Source organism: Coenobita brevimanus, chromosome 71 (assembly GCF_032717465.1).
Source record: "Coenobita brevimanus isolate Jiangsu-jjx chromosome 71, ASM3271746v2, whole genome shotgun sequence".
In the NCBI taxonomy this organism is placed as follows: domain Eukaryota; kingdom Metazoa; phylum Arthropoda; class Malacostraca; order Decapoda; family Coenobitidae; genus Coenobita; species Coenobita brevimanus.
The window spans coordinates 51,847,143-51,872,116 of record NC_137024.1 but is presented as its reverse complement, the minus strand read 5'-3'; the positions used below and the strand labels follow the sequence as shown (position 1 = coordinate 51,872,116).

General features: G+C 40.2%; 1 protein-coding gene across 1 annotated transcript in view; it reads right to left on the bottom strand.

The window, feature by feature from the left end:
• Positions 1 to 7,534: 7,534 nt before the first annotated feature.
• Vps13 (vacuolar protein sorting 13C) overlaps positions 7,535 to 24,974 on the bottom strand; it is a 1,164,731-nt gene continuing 1,147,291 nt past the window's right edge. The window contains exons 75-77 of the mRNA XM_080277871.1: positions 24,318 to 24,455; positions 23,963 to 24,124; positions 7,535 to 7,763 (exon numbers count right to left, since the gene is read on the bottom strand). Coding sequence (XP_080133997.1) covers positions 7,725 to 7,763; positions 23,963 to 24,124; positions 24,318 to 24,455 — 339 coding nt within the window. The 3' untranslated portion in view covers positions 7,535 to 7,724. The remainder of the gene's footprint in view (positions 7,764 to 23,962; positions 24,125 to 24,317; positions 24,456 to 24,974) is intronic.

Here is a 24,974-nt window from a genome sequence, read left to right as displayed (position 1 = left end):
AGCCGTAGCTGGAGCGGGGACTGAGGTAAGTGACCACGTCCTAGGCACTTTACCATGGGTTACAGGTATCCACTGGGGGTTTTGGAACGTATCCCGCACAAATAAAGGGGAACTACTGTACAACTCTCATGACTGGGGGGACTCACTACATACTGCTCTCTAAACTGAGTGAAGTCAAAGTCTGCTCCTCCAACTGACTCCATGTCTTCAAACTCTCTCTCTCCTCATCCCAGTGTTGCATTATTATCCCTATACTGTCACCGTTTCAGTGGTCACTATTCTTGTAAACTGTGTGCATACATTTCTCCTCCATTGTCAGATGCAACCATCTGACAATGCATTTCACACCATTTTGTTCCAGCCCTCTAATGTAGATGTTAACCACTACTCTCGATTCTTCATTTACACAATGGATCATCTCAGGGACTGTCTTTCTCTGTCTGTATTTTTCTCTGCCTTTGACCTCCAATCTTTTAAATGCAATGTGTTCAGGCAGCTCAAAGGGAATGAATCTTGAATTTCACTCTTTCTTGTTCATTTTCTTTCTGGAATGAGCAAATTTTTTGTATGTTTTCAGTCTTAGGTTCCTCCTCCTTTGCGTAAAAAAAGAAAAAATAAGGCCCAGATCTTCCTGGAATGACAGCCCATAATACAAGGACAGATCTCTTAATTCTGGAGGTACTCATGACTGCAGTGTTCACCATTCATCACCAGGGAATGTTCAGTTTGGACATGCCTCTTACCATCATCATCATCATCCAGTTTTTTTTTTTTTTTTTTTTTTTTTTTTTGGGGGGGGGGGGTCCCATCAGTAGAACGAGGACCTTGGGCTAGGGTACTCTGTCCCAACATTTAAGGCATGGGTAACCAGCCTTCATCTCCCCTGAATGGCATTATGTGAGCAATAAATCCCAACTACCTCTCAGATGGATACCTATACAGGCTCCATCTGGTTAGAGTGCCTTAACCCACTAGGCCATCAGGCATCATTTTGCCATACGGTTACCACACAATGTAGTAAATGGTTTCCTGTGTTACAGGAAACCATTTGTCACTCAATGTGGAATTACCTGAAGGCAGCACTACATTGAGTAAGAGAATGATGGTTGACCCCACCTACTGCAAATATGCCTCTTCTTATCTCATAACTTATTTTCTCAACATCAGCAAAGCTTGGTATTCATTTCTAGGCAGCTATCAGTACTTCCTGGAGATAGTACATCTGGATATATGCCCTTTTATGAGCAAGCATGTTGTCAGTCAAGTGGGTATTTCATGGAGACTTCATTCAAGCTCTTACCATGCCATCAAAGCTGCTTCTTTGCTTCCCTCACCACACAGTGGTCAAAAGCTTCCTACCACTAACCATGAGAACCCCAGCAGGAGGACCCAACTGCTTATTTGTCAGATGGCATGTGTGGACCTTCCGTGAAACTGTTAACACCATCATATATTAATGTCTTCCTCAAATTTATGGAAAAGCCTTGTCTGTTCTGAAGCAAAGTGTTACACATAGCATCACTTCGGCCATTTTTGCCACGGTGCCTCGACTTACAACTTTCTCATTCACATCCAGTACCTCTGGCACTGAAATGCTTCAATAGGCCTATTTCATTTGTGGGCTGGTAAGAGATGTCACATAACATATGAACCTATAGTTTCTACATAAAGTCTGCTTGTCTCTCCACACAGACTGGGTTAAAGAGGTCATTCTGCAGAGTTTGTTTTTCTGCCAGAACACAGGTTGAATCACAGGGTCATGTTGGAAGGCTTTTGGCACTTTTATCAACTAGAGATTGTCCGACTATTGTAGAAATTATCTTTTTGGAGTATATGACTGAACTTATCTCCAAACTTCCCTCACAAGGATCAGTTTTTACACATAATATTGACTTCAAAATTCACTAGATTATGGGTTTAGCATGACCACTTCAGAAAGACTCTCTTTGCATTTAAAGAACGGATTCTTTATTATTATCCCCAGCACACAATTCTTCCTCAAAGGTGATAGCTGGTGAAAGTCCTTTGAAGGAGATGACTATGTTCAGGAATTTGATGCCTTAACTGACTTGACTGTACTACCCCCTCTAAGCTTCAGTAGAAAGAATGGTTCAGACTTCAGTTCTAAACCCTGTCATATTTCAGCTATTTCCAGTTTTGTTTTATTACCTTGTCCACCCAGTCCAGGCTGCTGGAAACTAAAAAGAGCTGACCTGCCCCAGATACTGCCCTCTCATTGTTACTTATAAGCAGTTCTCTTCCATTGCTCAAATTTTGAAGTTCTTGAGTTCATTTATAAAGCTATGAGATCCTGCTCCAGGCCCAATTTATCTGTGAGTTTCCTTTATCAATTGGGACTCATAGCTTTTTCAGATCCTAAATGCCCTGAGGCCATTAAACTAGATGTTTTAAGAATAAAATCCTCTATTTACTAGCTCAAACCATTTATTGCCTTTTTATGGCCCTCCCACCTCTTCAGTTACCCTCCTTCCTTCACATCCTCTCTTATTTTCTACAGGAAAACTTGGGATAAATGAGTGGCATCAGAGACAAATGATGTGGAATTTATGAACATCTCATAGTAGAGGAGGATGACTTAGTTAGGAGGTTCACTCTGAGAGTACAATGCCTAGCCAATGTGTTTTTATTTTTTTTATTTCTTTTCAACTGGAGTGATTTAGAGAATATAAAGCCTGGTTTAGCCATTGTAAGAAGATACCGGAATAGATTTTTGAGGCATTAGATTGTTTGAGCCAGTTAATCTAGGCTTTTAATCTAAACCCACTAATTTCCTCACTTTTACCAATCATTAAGATGGCCCTTTTATCTCTGTTTTAACTTTGCAGAGAGACACTGATCAGATAATGACCCTTCTGGTTTGAAATTGCTGAAGTAATGGCGTAAATACTAGTGATCACAAACACCAGGTGATACTGAAACAATATCCAGTAACAAAAAATAATATATTAGCTGTAGCAAAATCAGTAGTCAAATGATGACTTACAACTTTCAAATATTAGAAAGACATATTATGATAAGCAATGCATCTAACATAAAAGGAAATCAGGATGTCAGATATATGTGTCCTGTATCCTAGAAAAGCAAATGCTGTGCTGTCTACTAGAAGATAATAAAAAAAGAAATATTAAGTTGACTATAATTTAAGTGACATTAAGTATAAGGCTGCTTTCTTAAGGCTTGTTTAATGGCTCGTAGCCAGCATCTGTATTCTACAAGAACATGCCAAAGCTCTGCCTCTTAAAAAATACCTAATTCATTTGCAATAAGTCTATGTTATATATTACTAGGCTTAACCTTCAGATTATATTTTTCACTGTATACTACACTTACATCACTATATTATCCTTGAGAATGCTGATGTCACACTGCATTTTGAAAAGCAAATTACTAGATGAATTTATTAATTTACTGTGTTTAATTTAAATGATCATACAGGCAGTTAAACTCAATGTACTTTAGAGTCATTATAACAACCCCAGATCAACCTAATTAAACCATCATAGCCTCTGACAAGGTATGTCATGGCAAGTAACAAAGTTCAAGTTAATTACAACTGCATGATGGTCCTTGGTTCCTCATGACAACCCAGAATGGGATGGTCAAGGTAGCTGTTTAGAATTTATCCACTGTTTTAACAGTCTTCCTTACGTCAAACTAATTCCTATCATCTAACCAGCATGATATTTTTTTCTTCTTTTCCAAGACACAGCTCCTTGTTCTTTCACATTACTACCTATATACTTACCATCAACTCTCTACCATTCATATATTATTATACATAAAACCATATTATCAACACTGCCATTCAAGGACAACTTGTTTTTAGGTCCTATATCTCACTCACTCATTGTTCATGCTTTCTTCTGTACACTGCATATCTGGTGCTGCAAGCACATGCCTTCATCTGGCTATATAAACATCCCTGAACTTCCTCTCTTTCCCCCCTCCCCCCTCTCCCACAAGGACAGTTGACTGCAGGATAGCTGACTCCAGTCCCCAAGGTTCATGCTCAGATGAGCCTGAGGCCAAAAAAACAGAGCATATCATACCCTAAGTCTACATTAAATAGTGACTATTTATTCAGTTTTAAATTACTTTGAATCTGACAAGCTCTACAAACATGACAGATATATGAAATACAACTGACAAACCAATCATGCTAAGTATAATGCACCAGTTTAGTACACTGGCGGTTATCAAATCATAAAGTCTTTTCTATACTGTAGTTAAAAACAATTGACATCAGTTGTGAAAACATATAGAGTATTACAATACACACAATCTCCTATAGTAAGAAACTGCTGCAATCACCGCATAAATGGATAAATCTCATTCGACCCTTGTGCGAGAATATATTACATCCATGGTGTCCCAGGACTTAATGTGCTAACTTCAGGTGACAATTCCTTCAATCATTATTAGACACATTTTCATACACATGTTGCATTTGTAACAATTCTGTATAAAGGGTACAGTCAGACAAAAAAGTATCGGTGCACACTTGGCACAAAGTAATCTGAAACAATGATTTTTTCTCCATGCTGATAAACTCGCTTTCTTAAGGATGCTATATATAGCTTGCTGGTGACATTTTCTAGTTCATATTGTTGTTTTATGTATAATAAGATGAAAGTAGATAAATCTTCTTGTGAGTTCATGAGCTTTGTTTGCTTCATTTCATTTATAAAGGCTCTAACATGCCTGCATGCGTCGGTCATGGTCACCTAATGGTGGCTCTCCATGCTGCTCGATCTCTGGCAGCTTCCCTATTCAGTCGCAATCTCTGAGGTCACACTCTATGACCTTGTCCCAGGTCTTTTTCGGTCTGCCTCTTGCAACCCTACCCCCAACGTTCACACTTCTTACTTTCTGCATCTAGTTGTCATCCCCCATCCACTCCACATGCCCAAACCATCTCAATCTACCTCTCCTCATCACAACACCAGTGCATTCCAGTCCCATCCTTCCTCTTAACATTTCCATCATAAACCTAGCCCCCCCAGGCCTCGCACATTCAAGGGCACACTGGACATCTTTCTAATTGTTGTCTCTTCTATACATTTGAGCTTGCAAATAGCCTCATCATTTACTGCCCAGGTTTCATTACTATACAGCATTACACTCCAAACACATGCTGCATACAAAGATCCCTTAGCACAGAGGGAATGCCCTCTCAAAGTCAGGAGAGGCATTATCTCCCTAAATTCCTTCTAACCACTCCTCACTCTAGCCACAGAGCTAGCTCCAGCCCCACCTCCAGAACATAACATGTCTCTCAAGTAACAAAACTCTTCCACACACTCAAGAGACTCACCAACAAGATCAATCCTATCACACCTGACAATCTCCACATGCTCTCCCCGATGCACTGCACACATGAAATCAACATTATCTCGCAGTCTACCTCTAATACCACTACATCTCTTATGCATCCACCTATGACAAACACTGCACAAGGTGGAATTACTTCCCACAACCTTGTTGCAAACTGTACATGGCCACTCTCCCTCTTCTTTGACAGTACTGCCATCAACCCCAGATCCCATCATGTTTGTTTTATCTGCATTTACTCTCAAGCCCTTGTGTCTCAGACCATCACTCCACTTCCTAAATCTTTCCTCCACCTCCCCTTCATTCTCTGCAGTCAATACCAAATTATCAGCATACAACATCTCCCACAGGTGTCCATTTCTGATGTCATGTGAAGGGGGCTTCAAGCACCATGATAAACATTAAGGGGCTCAAAACTGACCCCTATTACACCCTAATATTCATGGAAAACTTATCACTCAAATCTCCATTCACTCTCATCTGGATGTGAACACCCACATACATTGCCACAACCACTCTAACCAGTCACTCCTCAATTCCAAGTTTTCTCATTGCCCACTTCACCACCTCCCCACAACCTCTGTCAAGGGCCTTCTCCAAATTAACAACAACAAAGTACAGATCTCTTTTCCTCCCCATATATTTTTCCTGAAGCTGTTGAACAATGAATATGGCTTCAGTGGTCCTTTTGCTTGGCATAAACCCAAACTACATCTCATCAATATTAAATCTTCCTCTAATCATGCCTTTCTAGGACACTCTCCATTACCTTCATTATCTGGTCCAGAAGTTATATGCCTATAATTTCCTCTTTCCATGGCATCACCCTTTCCTTTGTACACATTTACAGTCACGCTCTTCAGCCAATCATCTGGGACAATGCTTTCATATATAATTGTATTTATCAAATCAGTAACTAACCCCACTCCTATATCTCCTGAGGCCTTCAGCATTTCAGCAATCAACCCAGACCCCCTACTGCCCTCTCCACCTGCATACTGGCATACTGCCTATTGCCCTGTTCACTGTAGCAGCATCAATCAAAGGCCAAGGGCCAAACACAAGATCGCTGATTCCAAACCTTCCCTGTTCCTGTCAAATTCCTTGTTCAGCAACCAGTTACAATGCTCTTTCCAGGCATCTTTAATATTCTCCCTTTTCCCCACTACCTTTCCTTCATCATTCTTCACACACTGCTCACCTGTGATATCCCTGTTTTCCCTCTTCATCTGATCTGCCACCTTAACTATCAGATTCCTCCTTTCCATACTATTTAGTTTATCCAGCAGAAGTCAAATTATCATTTTGGATATCACTGTATCCTACCTGCACGATACTTTTTTGGCCGACAGTACTTCCATCCGAACAAATTGCAACAGTGTACACCATGCATTTCCACCCAGTCACCTTATTTTATACCCTTCAGTGTTTTAGTTTTTAGTTAGTTCAGTTTTTGTAATGCATTGAGAGAGAGAGAGAGAGAGAGAGAGAGAGAGAGAGAGAGAGAGAGAGAGAGAGAGAGAGAGCAAAATCTTGTATATCACTTCAATTGAGGAAGACCTAGTCTAAGGAAAGCAATAATCTGTACTTTCTACTATTATGAGTTCTTCTGCATATATCAGACTACAATCAAGTATAAGGGGAAAAAGCCCAGTGCAACTTTGTGCATTCAAACCACTATATACTGTATATATAATAGTACATTACAAAGTTGGAGAGAAAAATATAGTTCATAAATCACAAAGAAGTGAGTATATACATAAAGCTTAATAAACTTGTTAAACCTAATACAGTACAGTATTCATGTAATAGTTGACAAAGACAGTTATTTTGCTATATCTGACCTAGTATGAGTTGCTGCAATAAAATCTGATGAGTTTAATATGCATAATGTAAATAAAGTCTGATACAGGAAAGTATGATATGGTGAGGCTTTTATGTATAGTAATGAATATACTGTAGTATCCTGAATGATATAAAAAAAAGTGCACTATTCATAAAATGATCCATGGAAAAATAAAACTGTTTGTCTGATACTTTGGTCCACAAGTAAGACAGTTAATCAGGATGTGCTTAACTGCAGAGATGTAAATTTAATATTTTTCCTTAATTACTGTCCTTTCTTTAAAACAAGCATTTATTGCATTTAAACAAAATATAAGGTATAATTGATGCCATGCTTCCTATTAAGGAAGAAAATTATATCACTCTGTGTACTAACAAATATGTGATCTTAATAAATGGCCCTCACTTAACTTTTAACAATAAAATAATATACCTGCAATATAATGTGTATAATAGTACACCCTGCCAATCAACAGAGTTTCAGAATACCAGATTTACTTTTGCACTTGTCCCGCACATGTCAGCATTTATTTCTGGTAGATCTTGCACACCTCAGTCAGGAACCACTGGAAGAACAAAGATGTATTAAAATTACAGTACCTGTGCACAAGCTATTAATTTCACAAGAACTACTTAATAAAAATACAGTATTATTAATCATGGTGGTGGGGGTGCTCACCATCCACTCACTCAATACAGTGCTGCTCTCGGGTGCCTGCCTTTTTCTCTCTTCCTTCTTTCCATCCTTCCTCTTCTGTCTTTCTTTCCTTCATTCTTTCCTCTTCCTTCTGTCTACAGGTGCTTCTACACTGAGTGACAAGCCAAATGGTTTCCTGTACACCAGGAAACCATTTAAAATGCTGGGTGGTAACCATATAACCAAATTATAGTGCCTGGTGATTTAATGGGCAATTAAGAAGCTCCAGGTGGATTAAGCCAGTATAGGTTTATATCCAACAGATGGTTGGGATCTACTGCTCACATATTGCCACTCAGGGATGAGTGAGGCTGGTCACTCTCATCTTCCATGTCACGGCCAACTTGCCTAGCCCCGGGCTCCTACGCTCCTCATGGGGCAACACTGGATTAGATGAATGAATGAATGAATGATCAGTCAACTACCTTTAGAAATTACTGATTTAAAATTATTTAGCTTTTAGTTCTTGTCTAGAGATCACTTAAATTTTAAAAAATAAAACTAACAGGCTGCTGAAAACCAAGCTAGACATGGTGCATAAGGTGAAAGAATGGTGAAGAGTTAAGTGAATATACAGGAGACTCTTTGTGTTCATGAGGGTTACACTGCTGACTAAAATAATAAATATGCAAATTCTGCAATCACTTTGCTCCTCCTCTCACAACTGATTCTTGCAGTTGCAGTTTAACTTTGGTTGTGTCTCACCCTTTGTGGTGTCCCCCAAATCATCAAACATTACTAACGTACTTCCTTACTGTGCATTTTTAGAAGATTTTACAATACAGTAGTGTACAGGTAAGAACGCGAGGTACACAAAATATTTAGTCATAGACTATTCTGCCAGATAATCTTTAGTACACAAAAGTACAATATTATATTCACTATACTCAACTCTGCTTCTGGAGCTGTTTCACAAGTATAATTCACAGTCCTCTTATTATCATCAAAACATGCTGCAGTGCTGTGTATGATATATATACCCCATGCACACATACCATGCATTTTACCTTCTTCATCGTCATGTCATCATTGTCTCCTGACACTCAGTGGTGTTAGCAGCACCAAATTCTGCTGCTCTCATAGGATGCAATATGCAAATAACAGGAGTATGGGCACACAAACACAAAAAAATGGTACTGAAGTCACAGGCAGATGAGAATTACTTGTTTACTGCAAGAATGAGGAGGAGGAGTGGTAATGCAGTGATGATGAGAAGGCTGTATGTCTGTGTAGAACAAGTCACTGCAAGGAACCTGTGCTGATTGTGCATGCCTCATACCCTTTCTGGACGTGCCTTAGACATTCTAGAAGGCTGCTCAGCAGCATGAATGGTCAAATCACATGTTTGCATGATGAATGAAACTGCAAATTTGGAAATTGTGAAAACAGAGGGTCTGTGGTATCACCCATTCTACCACACACTACATCATTAACTAAGTGAATTAAAGTGACTGTGTTTTTTGTAGCAATCCGTGTTCATTTTGTGCAACATGTATTCTTTCCCACAAAGAATTGGAAAACAATGACAGGAAATCAGCACAGGTCACCACTTTTTCCATCAATATGTCATTGCCCTTATTTCTACTATAAAAACTTGGACAAATGAGAGAGACACCTAAGAAGGTGGTAGCCTCATCTTTGTAATTCAGGACATCCCCTTCAAAAATACACCCACATATAAAGGTTGGAAATAAGGATCATTATGATGATGATGATGATTAAGTACAGTATACCGTACACAAAAGAACACTTCTAAACAAATACCATTATTACACTCTCCACTCCAACATGTGAAGACACCCATGAATAAATGGATTCAAAGTGACTTCTAACACTACAAAGGCATTACAAATGGTGATGGAAGGAACCATCTCAGACAGAGAACTAAGGAGTGGGTGCATTGCTTTTTGTCACCAGTTATAATGCCTCAAGGCATACTGACCTTCCAAGACCAAGTCTTATCTGGATGGCTTGGGACTTGACTGACTCCACCCATGTGGGACTGTCAATGCACCACTTTCATTCATGGCTGCATTCATCAACCACAAATGTCCTTTTGTGTGTGTGTGTGTGTGTGTGTGTGTGTGTGTGTGTGTGTGTGTGTGTGTGTGTGTGTGTGTGTATATTTACCTATTTGTAGTATACAGGAATTGAGCAATGCCCATGTTGTCCTGTCTCCAAATCCACCTTTATCGAGTCTACCTTTACACACATGAATGTTTTTCTCATGCACCACCTCTTTGTCTAAGTCGTTCCAAATATTTATGTATTTACCTAATATACCTAATTGTGATACACACGGAATGTGCTATGCTCGTGGGTTTCCGTCGCTGTTTCTCAGTAAGTCAAATTTAGCTTTAAACTCGTGTAAGTTTTTAGACTGGACGATCTCTTTGTCCAGGCTATTCCATAAGTCTATACTTCTGTAAGGAAAGCTATATTTCTTGATATCCTTCAAGCAGCTTGTCTTTTTCAATTTCATTCCGTGTCCTCTTGTTACTCTCTTATCCCATAAAAACAGATCTTCTCTGTCAATTTTATCTACTCCCACCATGGTCCTGAACACAGCAATCATGTCTCCCCTCTTTCTCCTTTCCTCTAAGCAAGGCAAATCCAGCTTTTCCAGCCTCTCTCCGTATGACAGGTCTGCCAGACTGGGGACCATATTGGTTGCTGTTCTTTGTATTCTCTCAATCTTGTTTATATCTTTCTTTTTGTGTGGGGACCACACTACCGCTGCATATTCTAACCTGGGGCAGATGATGGCCACTATCAATTTTTTCATCATCTCCTCATCCATATAATGAAATGCTACTCCTATGTTAGTCAAGAGTTTATAAGTCTCTCCAACTATCTTGTTAATGTGCTTTTCTGGTGACAAACTATCTTGGACCAGCACTTCCAAATCTTTCTCTTCTCTCGTTTTTGTGATTAATTCATTACCCAACAAATAATTCAGTGATGGCCTCCTGGTACTTATACCCATTTCCAATATTTTATATTTCTTTATATTAAATTTCATTTCCCACGTCCGGCTTCAATCATGTATCCTATCCGAATCCTCCTGCAGCATTTTACAAACCTCCTCAACCTCTACCTTCCTCAATATCTTTACATCATCAGCAAACAGACTTGCATAACTGTTCACTTCATCTACCATATCATTTACGTAAATCAGGAACATTACTGGCGCCAACACCGAGCCTTGAGGGACTCCACTTGTTACTTCCCTCCATCCAGACATCCTATCCTTTATTAGTGTCCTCATTTGTCTGTCTCTCAAAAAGTCTCTCATCCATTCCAGAAGTTTCCCCTTCAGTCCTCCTATATATTCTAGTTTCCACATTAGTCTCTTATGAGGTACCTTGTCAAAGGCCTTCTCTAAGTCTAAGTACACACAATCCACCCAACCATCCCTCTCCTGTACCACATCAATCACTCTTGAGTAAAAGCTCAACAAGTTAGAAACACATGACCTTCCACTTCTGAATCCAAACTGACATTCAGCCAAAATATTCATCTCTTCCAGATATTTTATCCATCTGTCTTTCAGGATTCTCTCCCACAATTTTGAGACCACGCTGGTTAGAGACACTGGTCTATAATTCAGGGGTTCTTCCCTGTTTCCTCCCTTATAAATTGGTACCACATTTGCCCTCTTCCATTCTTGTGGCACTTTCCCCTCTTTCAAAGAACACACGATTAAACTGTGAATTTTATCTGCCAGTTGTTCTCTGCATTCCTTCAGTAACCAACTAGGAATTCCATCAGGTCCTGGGGCTTTCCTTACATCTTGAGTTTCCAGTAATTTATACACTTCCTGTACCTCCACTTTTATATCTTTTATCACCGGTACATTTCTAATCACTCCCTCTCCTTCCACAAACTCTTTTTCGTTAGTGAAAACAGATTGGAAACATTTGTTCATTATTTCAGCTTGCATTGCTGCATCTTTATAGACCTCTCCTTTTACTTTCAGTTTGGTGATTCCTTCCTTTTGTTTCAGTTTGCCATTAACAAATCTATAAAACAGTTAGGGTTCATCTTTGCATTTGTCTATTATACCTTTTTCAAAATTCCTTTCCTCTTCTCTACGCATTCCTGTGTATTCATTTCTCATTCTTTTATATTCTTCCATTGTTCTGTTGTTACCTCTCTTTCTCCAATTGTTCCACGCCTTATCCCTCTCTTTTTTTGCTATCATACACCTTCTATTAAACCACTCCTTTTTCCTGTTTTCTTTCCCTCTTCCTCTTGGTACAAATTTTTCCACTCCCAAATTATAGAGGTCTAGAAAGATATCCCACTTCCTCTGTATCTCTCTTGTTTCTCTGAATTTTCACCAATCCGCATTTTCAAAAAAGTTTCTCAATCCTGTAATATTTGCTTTCCCAAAGTTGTATCTTCCCTGTCTATGAAGCTCGTCTCTTGGCTCAACATTCCCTAATATCATCTAGAACTCAATGACCACATGATCACTTTTTCCTAAAGGACAGAGATATTTCAGTGATTCTATTACATCGGGTTCGTTGGAAAACAGTAAATCTAACCTTGCTGGTGTGTCCTCACCTCAAAACCGTGTCTCTTCTTTGACCCATTGCGTCATCACATTATTCATTATTATATTTAATAACATAGTGCCCCACGAATCCTTGCCACCTCCCGAGTACCATTCCTCCCAGTTCACCTCTTTACAATTAAAGTCACCTACCAAAATTATATTATTGCTTTTCTCAATTATTTTTTGTAAATAGCTAGCCATATCTGACAACATCTGGTATTCGTCATCCTTCCATGCTCTCGTCTTAGGGGGAACATACACTACCGCCATATCTCTCTTAACATTCTCTCCAGTTTCTAATTTCATATATATCACTTCAGCTCTGCCTTCTCTCATTTCTACGGTATCTGCATATATGTTGTTCTTGACTGCTATCATCACTCCTCCTCCCGTTTTTTCTTTTCTGTCTTTTCTCCACAGTTTGTATTTACCATCACCCAAATGAACATCAATATCTTCTCTTAATTTGGTCTCTACAAAGCACATGACATCAGGTTCGTGTTCTCTCAAGAAATCGTTAATTTCGAGCCTTGATATTAAACCATCAACATTAGTATATATCACCTTCAAATTATTTTTGATGTTTTTTATACCCTCTTCTCTCCTACTCTCCGTCAGTACCACTTCCTCAATTTCTGATCTTTCACAGCCATCCCCCTTAGTTTCCTTCACTTCTATTTCCTTAAATACCACTTCCTTACTTTCATATCCATTACTCTAAAAAAAAAAGGATTACATCCTTCCTCTGTCCTCCTATCATTTTTTTCCTTCACTTTTTCCTTCAATGATTTTAAAACTTCTCTCTCTTCTTCATTCAAATCTTTTCTTATTATAATATTTTCCATCCCTGCCTCTTTGCTTAATTTCCAGGTCACTTTAAGGATATCATCTACTACACTTTCTGCTGACAACTTGACTCTCATTGGTCTTGTTTCCCCTTTCTTATAAGGCCCTATTCTCCTTACTTCTTCAATTTCTTTTACCCACTTGTCTCCTTCGGGATCAATCTTACCTAATATTCCTCTTACCAGGTTCGTGTCTCTCTCGAGTCTCACAGATCTAACCTACTCTTCCTCCTCCCTGTTTCCAAATATTACCACGCATCTGTTCCTGTCTACAGTTTCTCTCACTATTTTCTCTTTTTTCTTCAGCATTTTCACTACATTTTCTTCCAATTTTATCTTGTTCATTTCTCTTTCTTCCTGGATGGTTTCTCTTAAGCTGACCACTTCTTTTTGTTCTTCTACGTGTGCCCACTTTGCCTTATGCTCTTCCAATACACTGCTCACCTTCTCCGTTTTATTAGTACTCTCTTCTAGTTTTCTCCTCAATTCAATATTTTCATGCTTCAAATTTCTTATCTCTTCATTCGCCATCTCATTAGACTGAATCAGACTCTGTGTAGTAACTTCCGTATTCTCAGACACATCTTTCAAAGCTAAATTCTCCACTTTCTTTTCAAGTTCACTAATCCTCATAATCAATGTTTTAACCAAATCCATGACATTAGTTTTTCTATCAAATCCTGGAAATTCGAGTCCCTCCCTGTTTACGTTTTCAGCCATGACTGAGGTTGGTTACAACTTACAGTACCAAAACAGCTGTTACCAAAAACACTACAAACATTCATGTATACTCTTGCCAATAAATCTTTACATTTTTGGAAGTGTGTGTGTGTGTGTGTGTGTGTGTGTGTGTGTGTGTGTGTGTGTGTGTGTGTGTGTGTGTGTGTGTGTGTGTGTTCTTACCTAATTGTATCTTTACAGGAATGAGTCAAGCTCGTACTGTCCCGTGTCTTAAACCATATTTATCGTACATATCCTTAAATTTGTGAATTGTATTGACACACACTATTTCATTCGGTAGTGCATTCCATTGATCAATTGCTCTGTTCGGGAAACTGAATTACCTTACGTCTTTATCACCTTTCTTCTTATGCAGTTTTTTGCAGTGTCCTCTTGATGATGCTTCTCCATATGTTAAGTAATCATTTATGTCTATTTTCTCCTTTCCTGATATGCACTTATATAGCATTATCATGTCACCTCTTTTCCTTCTCTCCTGTAGTGTTGGTAGATTCAGTTTATTTAGTCTTTCTTCATAGCTTAGGTCCCTTAAGCTTGGTATCCATCTTGTAGCGGCCCTTTGAACTTTTTCGATCTTGTCTATATGCTTTTTGAGATGGGGACTCCAGACTACTGATGCATATTCCAGGGTTGGTCTAATGAATGATGTTATTATCCTTCTTAGCATGTCTTCATTTATGTATGTGAATGCTATTCTCATATTTGCAAGCAGTGTATACATGTTCCGTACCTTCTTGCTGATGTGGTCAGCCGGAGATAGTCTGTTATTGATAATCACACCTAGGTCTTTCTCTCTTTCTGATGTGTATAGGGTTTTATTTCCTAACTTATAATCCCAATCAGGTCTTTTTCCACTTTTACCAAACTTGATTACATGACACTTGTCCACATTGAATTCCATTTGCCATGTACTACTCCATTCATGAAGTTTATTTCATTCTTCTTGTAGCTCTTTACAAGAGTCTGTGTTAGTAATTCTCCTTTGTATTTTTGCATCATCTGCAAACATATTCAGATAGCTCTCATTTCCAGTGTTACAGTTTATATCATTTATATACACTAAAAACATGATTGGTGCCAGCACTGAACCCTGTGGTACTCCACTAGTCACTTCTTTCCATGATGAATAGTTTCCTCTTAGTACTGCCCTCATTTCTCTTTTTATGAAAAAGTCTTGCATCCAACAAAAGTTTGCCTCGAATTCCTCCTTGATGGTACAGTTTCCATAAAAGTCTTTGGTGTGGTACTGTGTCAAAAGCTTTCTTGAAATCTAAATAGATACTGTCCACCCATCCTTCCCTTTCCTGTATTGTGTTTGTTACTCTGTCATAGTAGCTCAACAGATTAGTAACACATGATTTTCCTTTTCTGAAACCAAACTGTCTTTCTGTTATCATACTGTGTTCTTCTAGATGATTTACCCAAGCTTTTCTTATAAGTTTTTCTAATACCTTGCTTACAACACTGGTTAGTGATACTGGTCGGTAGTTGAGTGGATTTTGTCTATTTCCTTTCTTGAATAAGGGGACAATATTTGCTTTTTTCCAAATATCAGGTAGTTTCCCTTGACTCAAGGATTTCTTGAAAATTAAAAATAATGGTTTACTTAACTCCTTTGCACATTCTCGTAATACCCAACATGAAATTTCATCAGGACCACTTGCTTTTCCTTTGTCTAATCTACTTAACTCCTCCTGTATTACTTTTTCTGCTATTTGTATATCTGGTAGTATGTGTGGACATGCGTGTTCCACATAGTCCCTCTCAAAATTTTTTTCTTCTGTAAAAACTACTGTAGTGTGAAAAAAATCAACATGCTGTTAATTATATGACGAGTGATTACATGAATTTCCACTTATAAATATAATTAGTGAAGAATAAATGCTAGTTTTACAAATTTCGTAATGAAAAGTTAAATTTGGTAATGAAAACTGAGGAGTTTGATAATGTGGCCGTTGCGATCTGGCAACTCTGTTACCCCATCATCAACAGTCACAGCCTAACTCCGATCGAGAGCAGATGCTTATCGTGTTGGAAGCCACATGTGCTCATTTTTTGTGAATAAACAGTGAATAAACTGCAATACCTCACCACTAGACCACACGGGAATTTACAGTGTTGTGCAGTGTTAAGAAATTAGAATTTAGAGTGCAAAGGATTAACTGTGGAGTGCAAACAGGCGGTTGAAACCAGTCCAGGAGCCAGGGACTTGTTGTAAGTACCCAAAATGTTTAATATTGTATAAACTCACCTCTAAAACCCCATTCTCTGTTCTTTTGCATTTATTTAAGTCTTTTATGTCCCTTATTGGTGAGATTTGGGTCTTAAATAGGTCCTATGCATGTCCAGTAGGGAGTTGTATAGGTGTTTTTCTGAGTCAGGGTAGGTTAGGATCCATAAGTACAAGTCCAGGAGGCTGGGGCCCACTTTCCGGACGGGACCACTTTCCAGACATGCTTTTGGCTCTATTACATCAGAAAGTGGAGGGATTACTGTATACCATTTATACCAATATAACCAATTTCCAGTGGCATATTTGGCCAAGGAATTTTTTTGACCCCCTGGGGGTAGGGGGGTTTCAAGAATACTCCCCCAGAATCCCTGCTTGTCGTATGAGGCGACGAAAAGGGTTGGTGGTCAGTTAGTGCCCCACCCTGTAAAAAGAACTAACTAAACAAGTGAATAAAGCGCCTTGGACCAGGACGGACCATACGTTGACGACTAAGGAATGGACAAAGGACATTCTTAGGGTGGGGACGTGGAATGTGAGAGGAGTGAATGATGAAGTAAAAGAGAGAAAGAGGTTGTGCAGGGTGCTTGAGGATGCAACAGTGGATATATGTGGACTGACTGAAACTAAATGGGAAGGTTAAAGGGTAAGAAGTAGAATATAAGAGAGTATGGAACAGTGGATCCAAGGATTGTATGGGTGAGGATGAAAGTAGGTATACAAGTGTGGGCAATTGTGTGTGCGTATGCGCCGACAGAGGACCGAGTGGCAAGAATGAAAGATGAGTTTTGGGCAAGTGTAGAATCATGTACGGACAAGTTTGAGAGGAGTGAGAGAGTGTTTTTGATTGGAGAAATGAATGGCAAAAGTCGGGAATGTACGAGAGGATGGAGTGGTTGGTCAGTGGGGTGTGCCAGCTGAAGTAAATGGGAATGGTAGTGCTTTGTTGGACATCTGTGCTGGTAAGGGGGTGGCAATAGCTAACACCTACTTTTGGCATAAGATGATCTACAGGTATACATGGAGGGTTATGAGGAGGATGGATGGTGAACTTGTTGAACGAAAGGCAATGATAGACTATATGTGTGTGGATGAGCGAATGAGAAGACAAGTGGTGGATGCTAGAATGTGGAGAGGGAGGGGGAATGGAATCTCGGACCATCACTTAGTGATGGCCAAGGTAAGGCTGCAAAGAAAATGGTTGAAGAGACGAAGGGGAAGACAGGAGGAAACAGCTCCTGTGAGAAGAGTGGAGAAATTGCAAGACAGTGAGAGAATGGCAGAGTATAAGAGCATAGTGGAAGAAAGATTGGGGAGGTTTGAATTTGAGCAGATGGCAGGGGTGGAAGACGTATGCAAGATATTCACACAAGGGACAGGTGCAGCGTGTGAGGTGGTTTGTGGAGTGAGTAGGAGATGCAGAGGTGTGCAAGGGACAGCATGGTGGAATGATGACGTGAAACGAGCTGTGGAACAAAAGAAGAAGGCATATAGTGAATGGCTAGCAAGTAGAGGTAGAGGAGAAGATGAGAGAGAGAAGAGAGAGATATATGTGAGCAGGAGAAGGGAGATGAAGAGATTGGTGAAGGGGAGTAAGAAGAAAGTGGAGGAAGAATTTGGGAGGAATCTGAGTGTCAAATGGAGGGAGAGTAAGAAATTATTTCGGAAGGAGGAAAAGAAAGTAAGGCAGTGTGAAAGGGGAAATAGTAGGGGAGTGAAAGACAGGAATAATAGATTGTTGGTGGAGAAGAGAGAGAAATTGAGGAGATGGAAGGAGCACTTTGAGGATTTGTTGAATGTAAAGAGTGAGAGCAGTGCGAGTATAAGTGGTTGGGGGAATGGCCGGGAGAAGGAGAGATGATAGGAGGGAGGCAGAGATCAGTAGGGCGGAAATAGTGGAAGCAATGAAGAAGATGAAGATGGGAAAGGCCCCAGGAATTGATGGAGTGTGTGGTGAAATGCTGAGGTATGGGGGTAAGATTGTAGTGGAGTGGATATGGAAGTTATGTAGATTGGTTTGGGAAGAAGGAAGGGTTCCGGAGGACTGGAAATCAGGTATAATTGTTCCTTTATACAATGGAAAAGGAGATAGAGAAGTATGTGGTAACCATAGGGGTATTTGCCTTCTTTGTGTGACTGGAAAAATATATGGTAGAATACTCATTGCCAGGGTTAGGCATATAACAGAGGAGCTACAGCAGTTGGAGAAGAACAAGGGGGATTTAGGAAGGGGAAAAGGGTGTGTAGATCAGATATTTGTTCTAAGACGTTTAGTGGAGAAGTATCTAGAGATGGGAAAGAAAGTGTATGCTGCCTTCATGGACTTGGAGAAAGCTTATGACAGAATAGATAGACATGATATGTGGAAGGTACTGAGAATATATGGAGTGGAGGGCAAATTGTTGAGTGCTCTGAGAAGTATGTACGAAGGAGCTAGGGCTACGGTGCGAGTGGATGGTGAGCTGAGTGGGTTCCTTGATCTCAGTGTGGGACTGAAACAGGGTTGTGTGGTGTCTCCATGGCTGTTTAATATATACATGGATGGAGTTGTAAAGGAGGTGTAAGGTAGGGCAGTGGATGTGGAGCTGGCTCTAATGAATGAGGATGAGATTTGGAAGAGACCGATGTTGTAGTTTGCTGATGATACAGTATTGTTGAGTGAAGATGAATGGGAGTTGAGAAGGTTTGATGAATGAATCTGGGACAGTGTGTAGGAAGAGAAATCTGAAAGTTAATGTAAACAAGAGTAAAGTTATGGTGTTTGAGCAGAATGAAGTCATAGAATGCACAGTGAGGTTGGATGGCGAGGATATGGAGAATGTGAGTGCCTTCAAGTACTTGGGTAGTGCGATGAGTAAGGATGGAACCTTGGGGGATGAAGTGCGTGAAAGGGTACAGCAGGGAAGGAAGGTTGTTGGTTCACTGAAAACAATGATAAGAAATATGGAGGTGAGTATGGAAGTTAAGAAGGCACTGCATGATAGTATTGTGATCCCTACCCTGACTTATGGAAGCGAGGCATGGACCTTGCAAGAAGGGAACAAGTCAAGAGTGAGAGCAGTGGAAATGAGCTACTTAAGAGGAGCATGTGGAGTGACATGGAGGGACAGGTTGACGAATGAAGAAGTGAAAGAACGTTGTGGGGTGGATGTGGATATGGTTGAGAAGATTAGGAGAAATACACTGAGGTGGTTTGGACATGTGAAGAGAATGGAGAATGAAAGACTGACTAAGAGGGTGTATGTAGGTGAGGTGGAGGGAGGGAGAGGGAGGGGAAGACCGTGGATGAGGTGGAGGGATGGAGATGAGAGGTATATAAGGGAGGGGGGAGTGAGTTGGGGGGAGGGTAGTCAAATGGTGGGTGACAGAGTGACTTGGAGGCGTTTTGTCTGAGGCCACCCTTTGCGGGATTAGGACGTCGGGCTATAGATAGATAGATAGATAGATTGTCGTTTATGCAAGCTTTCTTGATGTTTAGCATTAATATGGATAATCCTATGTGTGATTGATGTCTAAATATGGCAGATTGACCTGGAAACAGTGCCAAAATTAGGAGGGACACTGCATGTATAATGTATAGGTTGGGTGTTTTTTTATTTTCAGTGTTTTTTTTTTACATGGCTTTCTTGGTGTTTAGAATTACTCTGGATATTCCTATGTGTGTTCTGATGCCTAAATATGGCAGACTGACCTGGCAACAGTGCCGAAATTGGGAGGGGTACTGTGCATACAGTCGTGTATAGGTCGGGTGTTTTTTCAATTTCATTGTTTTTTTTTCAAGATTTTCTTGGTGTTTAGCATTGATCTGGATATTCCTATATGTGTTTTGACATCTAAATATGGCAGATTGACCCGAAAACAGTGCCAAAAGTAAGAGGGGTACCATACATTCAGTGGTGTATAGATAGGGTCTTTTTTGGTTTTAAGTGTGTGTGTTTTTTTTAATAGTTTTCTTGGTGTAGAAAATAATTTTGGATAATCCTATGTATGTTTTGATGTCAAAATATGGCAGAATGACCAGAAAACACTGCCAAAATAGGGAGAGGTACTGTACATACAGTAGTGTTTAGGTATGGTGTTTTTTTGCTTTCAGTGGTTTTTCTGCATGGCTTTCTTGGTGTTTACCATTACTTTGGATATTCCTATGTGTGTTTTGATATCTAAATATGCCTGAATGACCGGCAAACACTGCCAATTAAGCACTGGTACTGTACAAATAGGTTAAGTGTTGGCTGGAGGTGTGTATAGGTAGGGTCTGGGTATGGCAGGGGAATAGCATTCATTATCCAAATGCTGCCACTACCCGGACATGCAGATTACTATTTATCTGTATATATATATATATATATATATACACTCAATCCTTGTAAATCGCGGCAATTTGGGTCTGGACCACTGCCGTGATTTACGAATTCCGTGATTTATGAATAATTACTCTTGTGAAAAATTAATTTGGGTCTGGACTTTGGCCAACCTGCCCCCAGAGCACCCTACCTACACCGATCAGAGCACCATCAAACACAAATATACAAATTTAGGAATATTCAGTGCATGTATTAAATAGAAATACGCAATGTTAAGGGATCTCACCTTAATCCTATGATAAAACTGCATAAGTGAATGGAGTGGGGTGGTGTTGGGAAGAACTTAAAACCTCTCAGCACTTGTTCTTCCCAAACTCTTTCGCCAGCTTTAAAAACTTCTCTCCCTTCTCAACACGACGAATGAGCTCCAAACGTTGACTGTACGACAACGGCAGCAGCTTCTTGATGCCATACTGCTTAAAGCGCTTCATCGGGGGGTCGGGAGGGGCGCGGCAGATAGGAGGTAGGGGAAAGTTGCACAAAAAAGGCAGTTAGCTCTCGTACTCCACAGCGTCGGTCTGTAGTGTGTGGATTGGCAGGACAAGAACAACAACAACATGGCGGCATTAATATGCACACTTGCCACCAGGGACGCACAGTGATTGGTTGTTGGGTCGCGATTTTCAGTTTGAATGCCGTGGTTTACGGTTGTCCTCGGAAAAGGCCCACTTGGGTACCTAGGTCTGCGATTTTCGTAACTTAACAGCGATTTAAGGTTGGCGGCAGTCTGACGGCCACTTAGCCGTGATTTACGAATCCATGATTTTTGAACATGCGATTTACGAGGAATGAGTGTGTGTGTGTATATATATATATATATATATATATATATACACTGTACTTTAGTGGAAAAGTTTCCAGAGAAGGGAAAGAAGTTGTATGCGGCTTTCATGGATTTGGAGAAAGCATATGACAGGGTGGATAAACAAGGATGGGAAGTTGTTGAATGCTGTGAAGAGTATGTACGATGGTGCGAAGGCTGCAGTGCGTGTGGATGGTGAACTAAGTGAATTTTTCTCTTTGAAAGTTGGGTTGAAACAGGGATGTGTCATGTCTCCATGGTTGTTCAATCTGTACATGGATGGGGTAATAAAAGAGGTACAAGGTAGGGTAGTGGATGTTGGAGTGGCCCTGGTGAGAGAGGATAGTGTTTGGAAACTCCCTGTACTGTTGTTTGCAGATGATAGTGTGTTGTTGAGTGAAGACGAAGGGGAGCTGCAAGGTTTTGGTGGATGAGTTTGGGAGAGTGTGTAAGAAACGGAATCTAAAGGTGAATGTAGGGAAGAGTAAAGTGATGGTCTTTGAGAGAGGTGAAGTCAGAGAATGTACAGCGAAGTTGGATGGTGAGGAATTGGAAAATGTGAGTACGTTTAAGTACTTAGGTAGTGTGATGAGTAAGGATGGAGGTTTGGAGGGTGAAGTGCTTGAAAGGTTACAGCAGGGAAGAAAGGTTGCTGGTTCTTTGAAAGCAGTGATAAGAAACAGGGAAGTGAGCATGGAAGTGAAAAAGTCACTACATGACAGTATTGTGATACCAACTCTAACGTATGGAAGTGAAGCTTGGACGTTGTTGGAAGGACACAAGTCAAGAGTGAGAGCATTGGAAATGAGTTATTTAAGAGGAGCATGTGGAGTCACATGGAGAGACAGGCTGACGAATGAGGATATAAAGGAGCATTGTGGTGTGGATGTGGATGTGATTGGAAGCGTTATGAGGAGCACACTGAGATGGTTTGGCCATGTGGAGAAAATGGAGGGTGAAAGACTGACGAAGAGAGTGTATGTGAGTGAGGTGGAGGGGGGAAGGGGAGGCCGAGGATGAGATGGAGGGATGGGGTGGAGAGGTATATGAGGGGGGGGGGGAGTTGGGAGCAGGGCAGTGAAATGGCAGGGGACAGGGCGACCTGAAGGCGATTTGTTTGTGGCCACCCCAAACGGGATTGAGGCGTCTGGCGATAGATAGATAGACTTTCCACACCCTTGTGGCATATTTCCACTCAAAAATGTATATTAATAGCATATAAAACTGCTGCTTATATCTTTTATGGTACATTTAGAAAGTTATGAAGACTGAAAAACATGAATCATTACTACTGGAGAATGAAACCCCTTTGTTAGAAAACCATGGCAAGCAGTAATCCATTGTGGAGGCTGGTTGTTTTAAGAAAGCTGGTGAAGAAACTGGCAGTTTATGTTGCCAGATATGATTTCAACCTTGTGTTCTTAGGTACTTTAGGAGCTGCTCAGAGTATGGAAAATTTCAAAGACAAAGGCTAGACAGCTATAAACTCTTAAATCCTCTGTGCTGGGAAGTTGGGTAGGTTTTTGTATGTTAAGGTAAATGGCTGAGTCAGCAACAGCCCTATGCAGAGAGTCTACTGACTCTATTATTAATGTGGGAATTAATGCACTTTCATTCAGCACTCTTGCAGCCTCTATACTAAGTCCTGTTATACAGTATATTATGACCCTCATAGCAGCAGCCACAATGCTTCATGGTCACTGTACAGTATATTTTTAACACATTTACTCCCCCCCCCCCTTTTTTTTTTGGCTGCACTGAGGAACTTAAAACCTACCAACGGTTCACAGTCTGAGTCACTTTCTCTCACAACAACCATCACTTTACATATATTGAACTTTTATATCTCAGCTCCTGACAAACATTCACTAAGCTCTAAACCCATCAGCAAACAACCCATTCATTATAAGTAATTACCACAGGTAAACAGAGATGCCTTCATGTAAAGTGGCACCAATAAAATGACAAACATCACTCAACTCCTCTCTTTGCTGAAAAGGGGATGATGGACTGCAGAAGTGCAACTTCAGCATGCAGCCCACTTCAGCATGCTGTTCATGTTCAGATAAGCTTGGGTCTACAATAATAACAATAATGGCACAAAATCCTCTCCATACTACATTAATCAAACAGAAAACACTATGAAATACCTGGAAGTTGGGATCATCTGGTGTCACCTGAATGAATATGATGCTCTCCACTTTGATGCCCTCTTGCCGGGATGAGTCTGAGTTAATGAAGTCTTCTTTTGGGGTCCTACTGCTACTCCTAATCAGATTAGTTACTGAGAAGCGACTACCAGAGCCTTGCCTGATTCTCTCAGTTGCTTCCTTTCCTTTTTTGGTAATGTCAACCGCAAGGGTCCCAATAGCTCCGAAAAGACCTCTCCGGGTGGCTGTGTATGATGGCTGTTCCTTTGCATAATGTGAAGCATGCTGGGAGGAAGCAGGAGGACCCGAATACAGGGTTGTGCAGCTACTAGGGTCTCTGTCTGGCATGCAATCAACAGAATGCTGAACACTTACTTTTGCCTGTTCTTCAGAGGTCAGGGGAACAATTTTTGAATTGTCCCCTCCACCAAATACACCTAAGACACGCTTCTTCTCTTGTTTCACTGACAGCCGCAGTCCTTTGGGAGTCAGAATGGGAGGCTCAGAAAGCTCATCATAACTGTGGATCCAGTCAATCTGTATACACAAAAGTAAAATGAACAGACTAATTAAACACTGAGTAAACAAATGACTATATGTGTGTGGAAAATTTTTCATCCTTACTGCAATATTTACTTACAGTTTAAGTCCTGTTTAAGCGTAAACTGAAAACTATACTATACAGTCATTACAGGATACAACATAAATACATAAGCAACTACATTGTGACCTTGAGCTGTCCAAGGATGTCATTGCGAGTGAAGTGCATGATGCGTTGGCTGGTGGCCATGAGAACTGCCCGGCTGCCAATGATGTAGGCATGGGCAACGTAGGTATCAGTCTTGGCATATCGACCTTTCTCCAGTTCCTACAAATAGAGAAGTGCACTATGTTATAATGCACATTTAGAATTACAAATAAATGTTCAAAGGCAGTATTGAGTAGAGGAAGCAAAACAGGAAAAGTTACCTGTGATATTAAAACTGTTGAACAGAAATAGGACTGGGAGAGCTTTGAAAGTATAGTAATCCCCATTTTATTAGTCATAATTTAACAAAAGCCCTGTTGGAAAATGCATTTTTTGGATACAGTAATGACATACTACCCTCCCAACCCCTCTACAGGCGGTATAACCCCTATAAGGCCCTAACAGGTCTCCTTGCAAATACACAAAACCCATCCTGACACATCATCCTATGGCCAGCTTTATATAATCATTACATAATTCGGTAAACGTACGTTATACCTGAGACAGTAGAAGCATCTTACCAGATCAGTTCTTCTTCCTGATTGTCTGTTATATTTTTTTATTATTCCTGAGGTGGTAAGTAAACTTTTCATGCAAAATCTGTTTCCCCCATTATTTTTGGCCATGTTCCACTGTTTC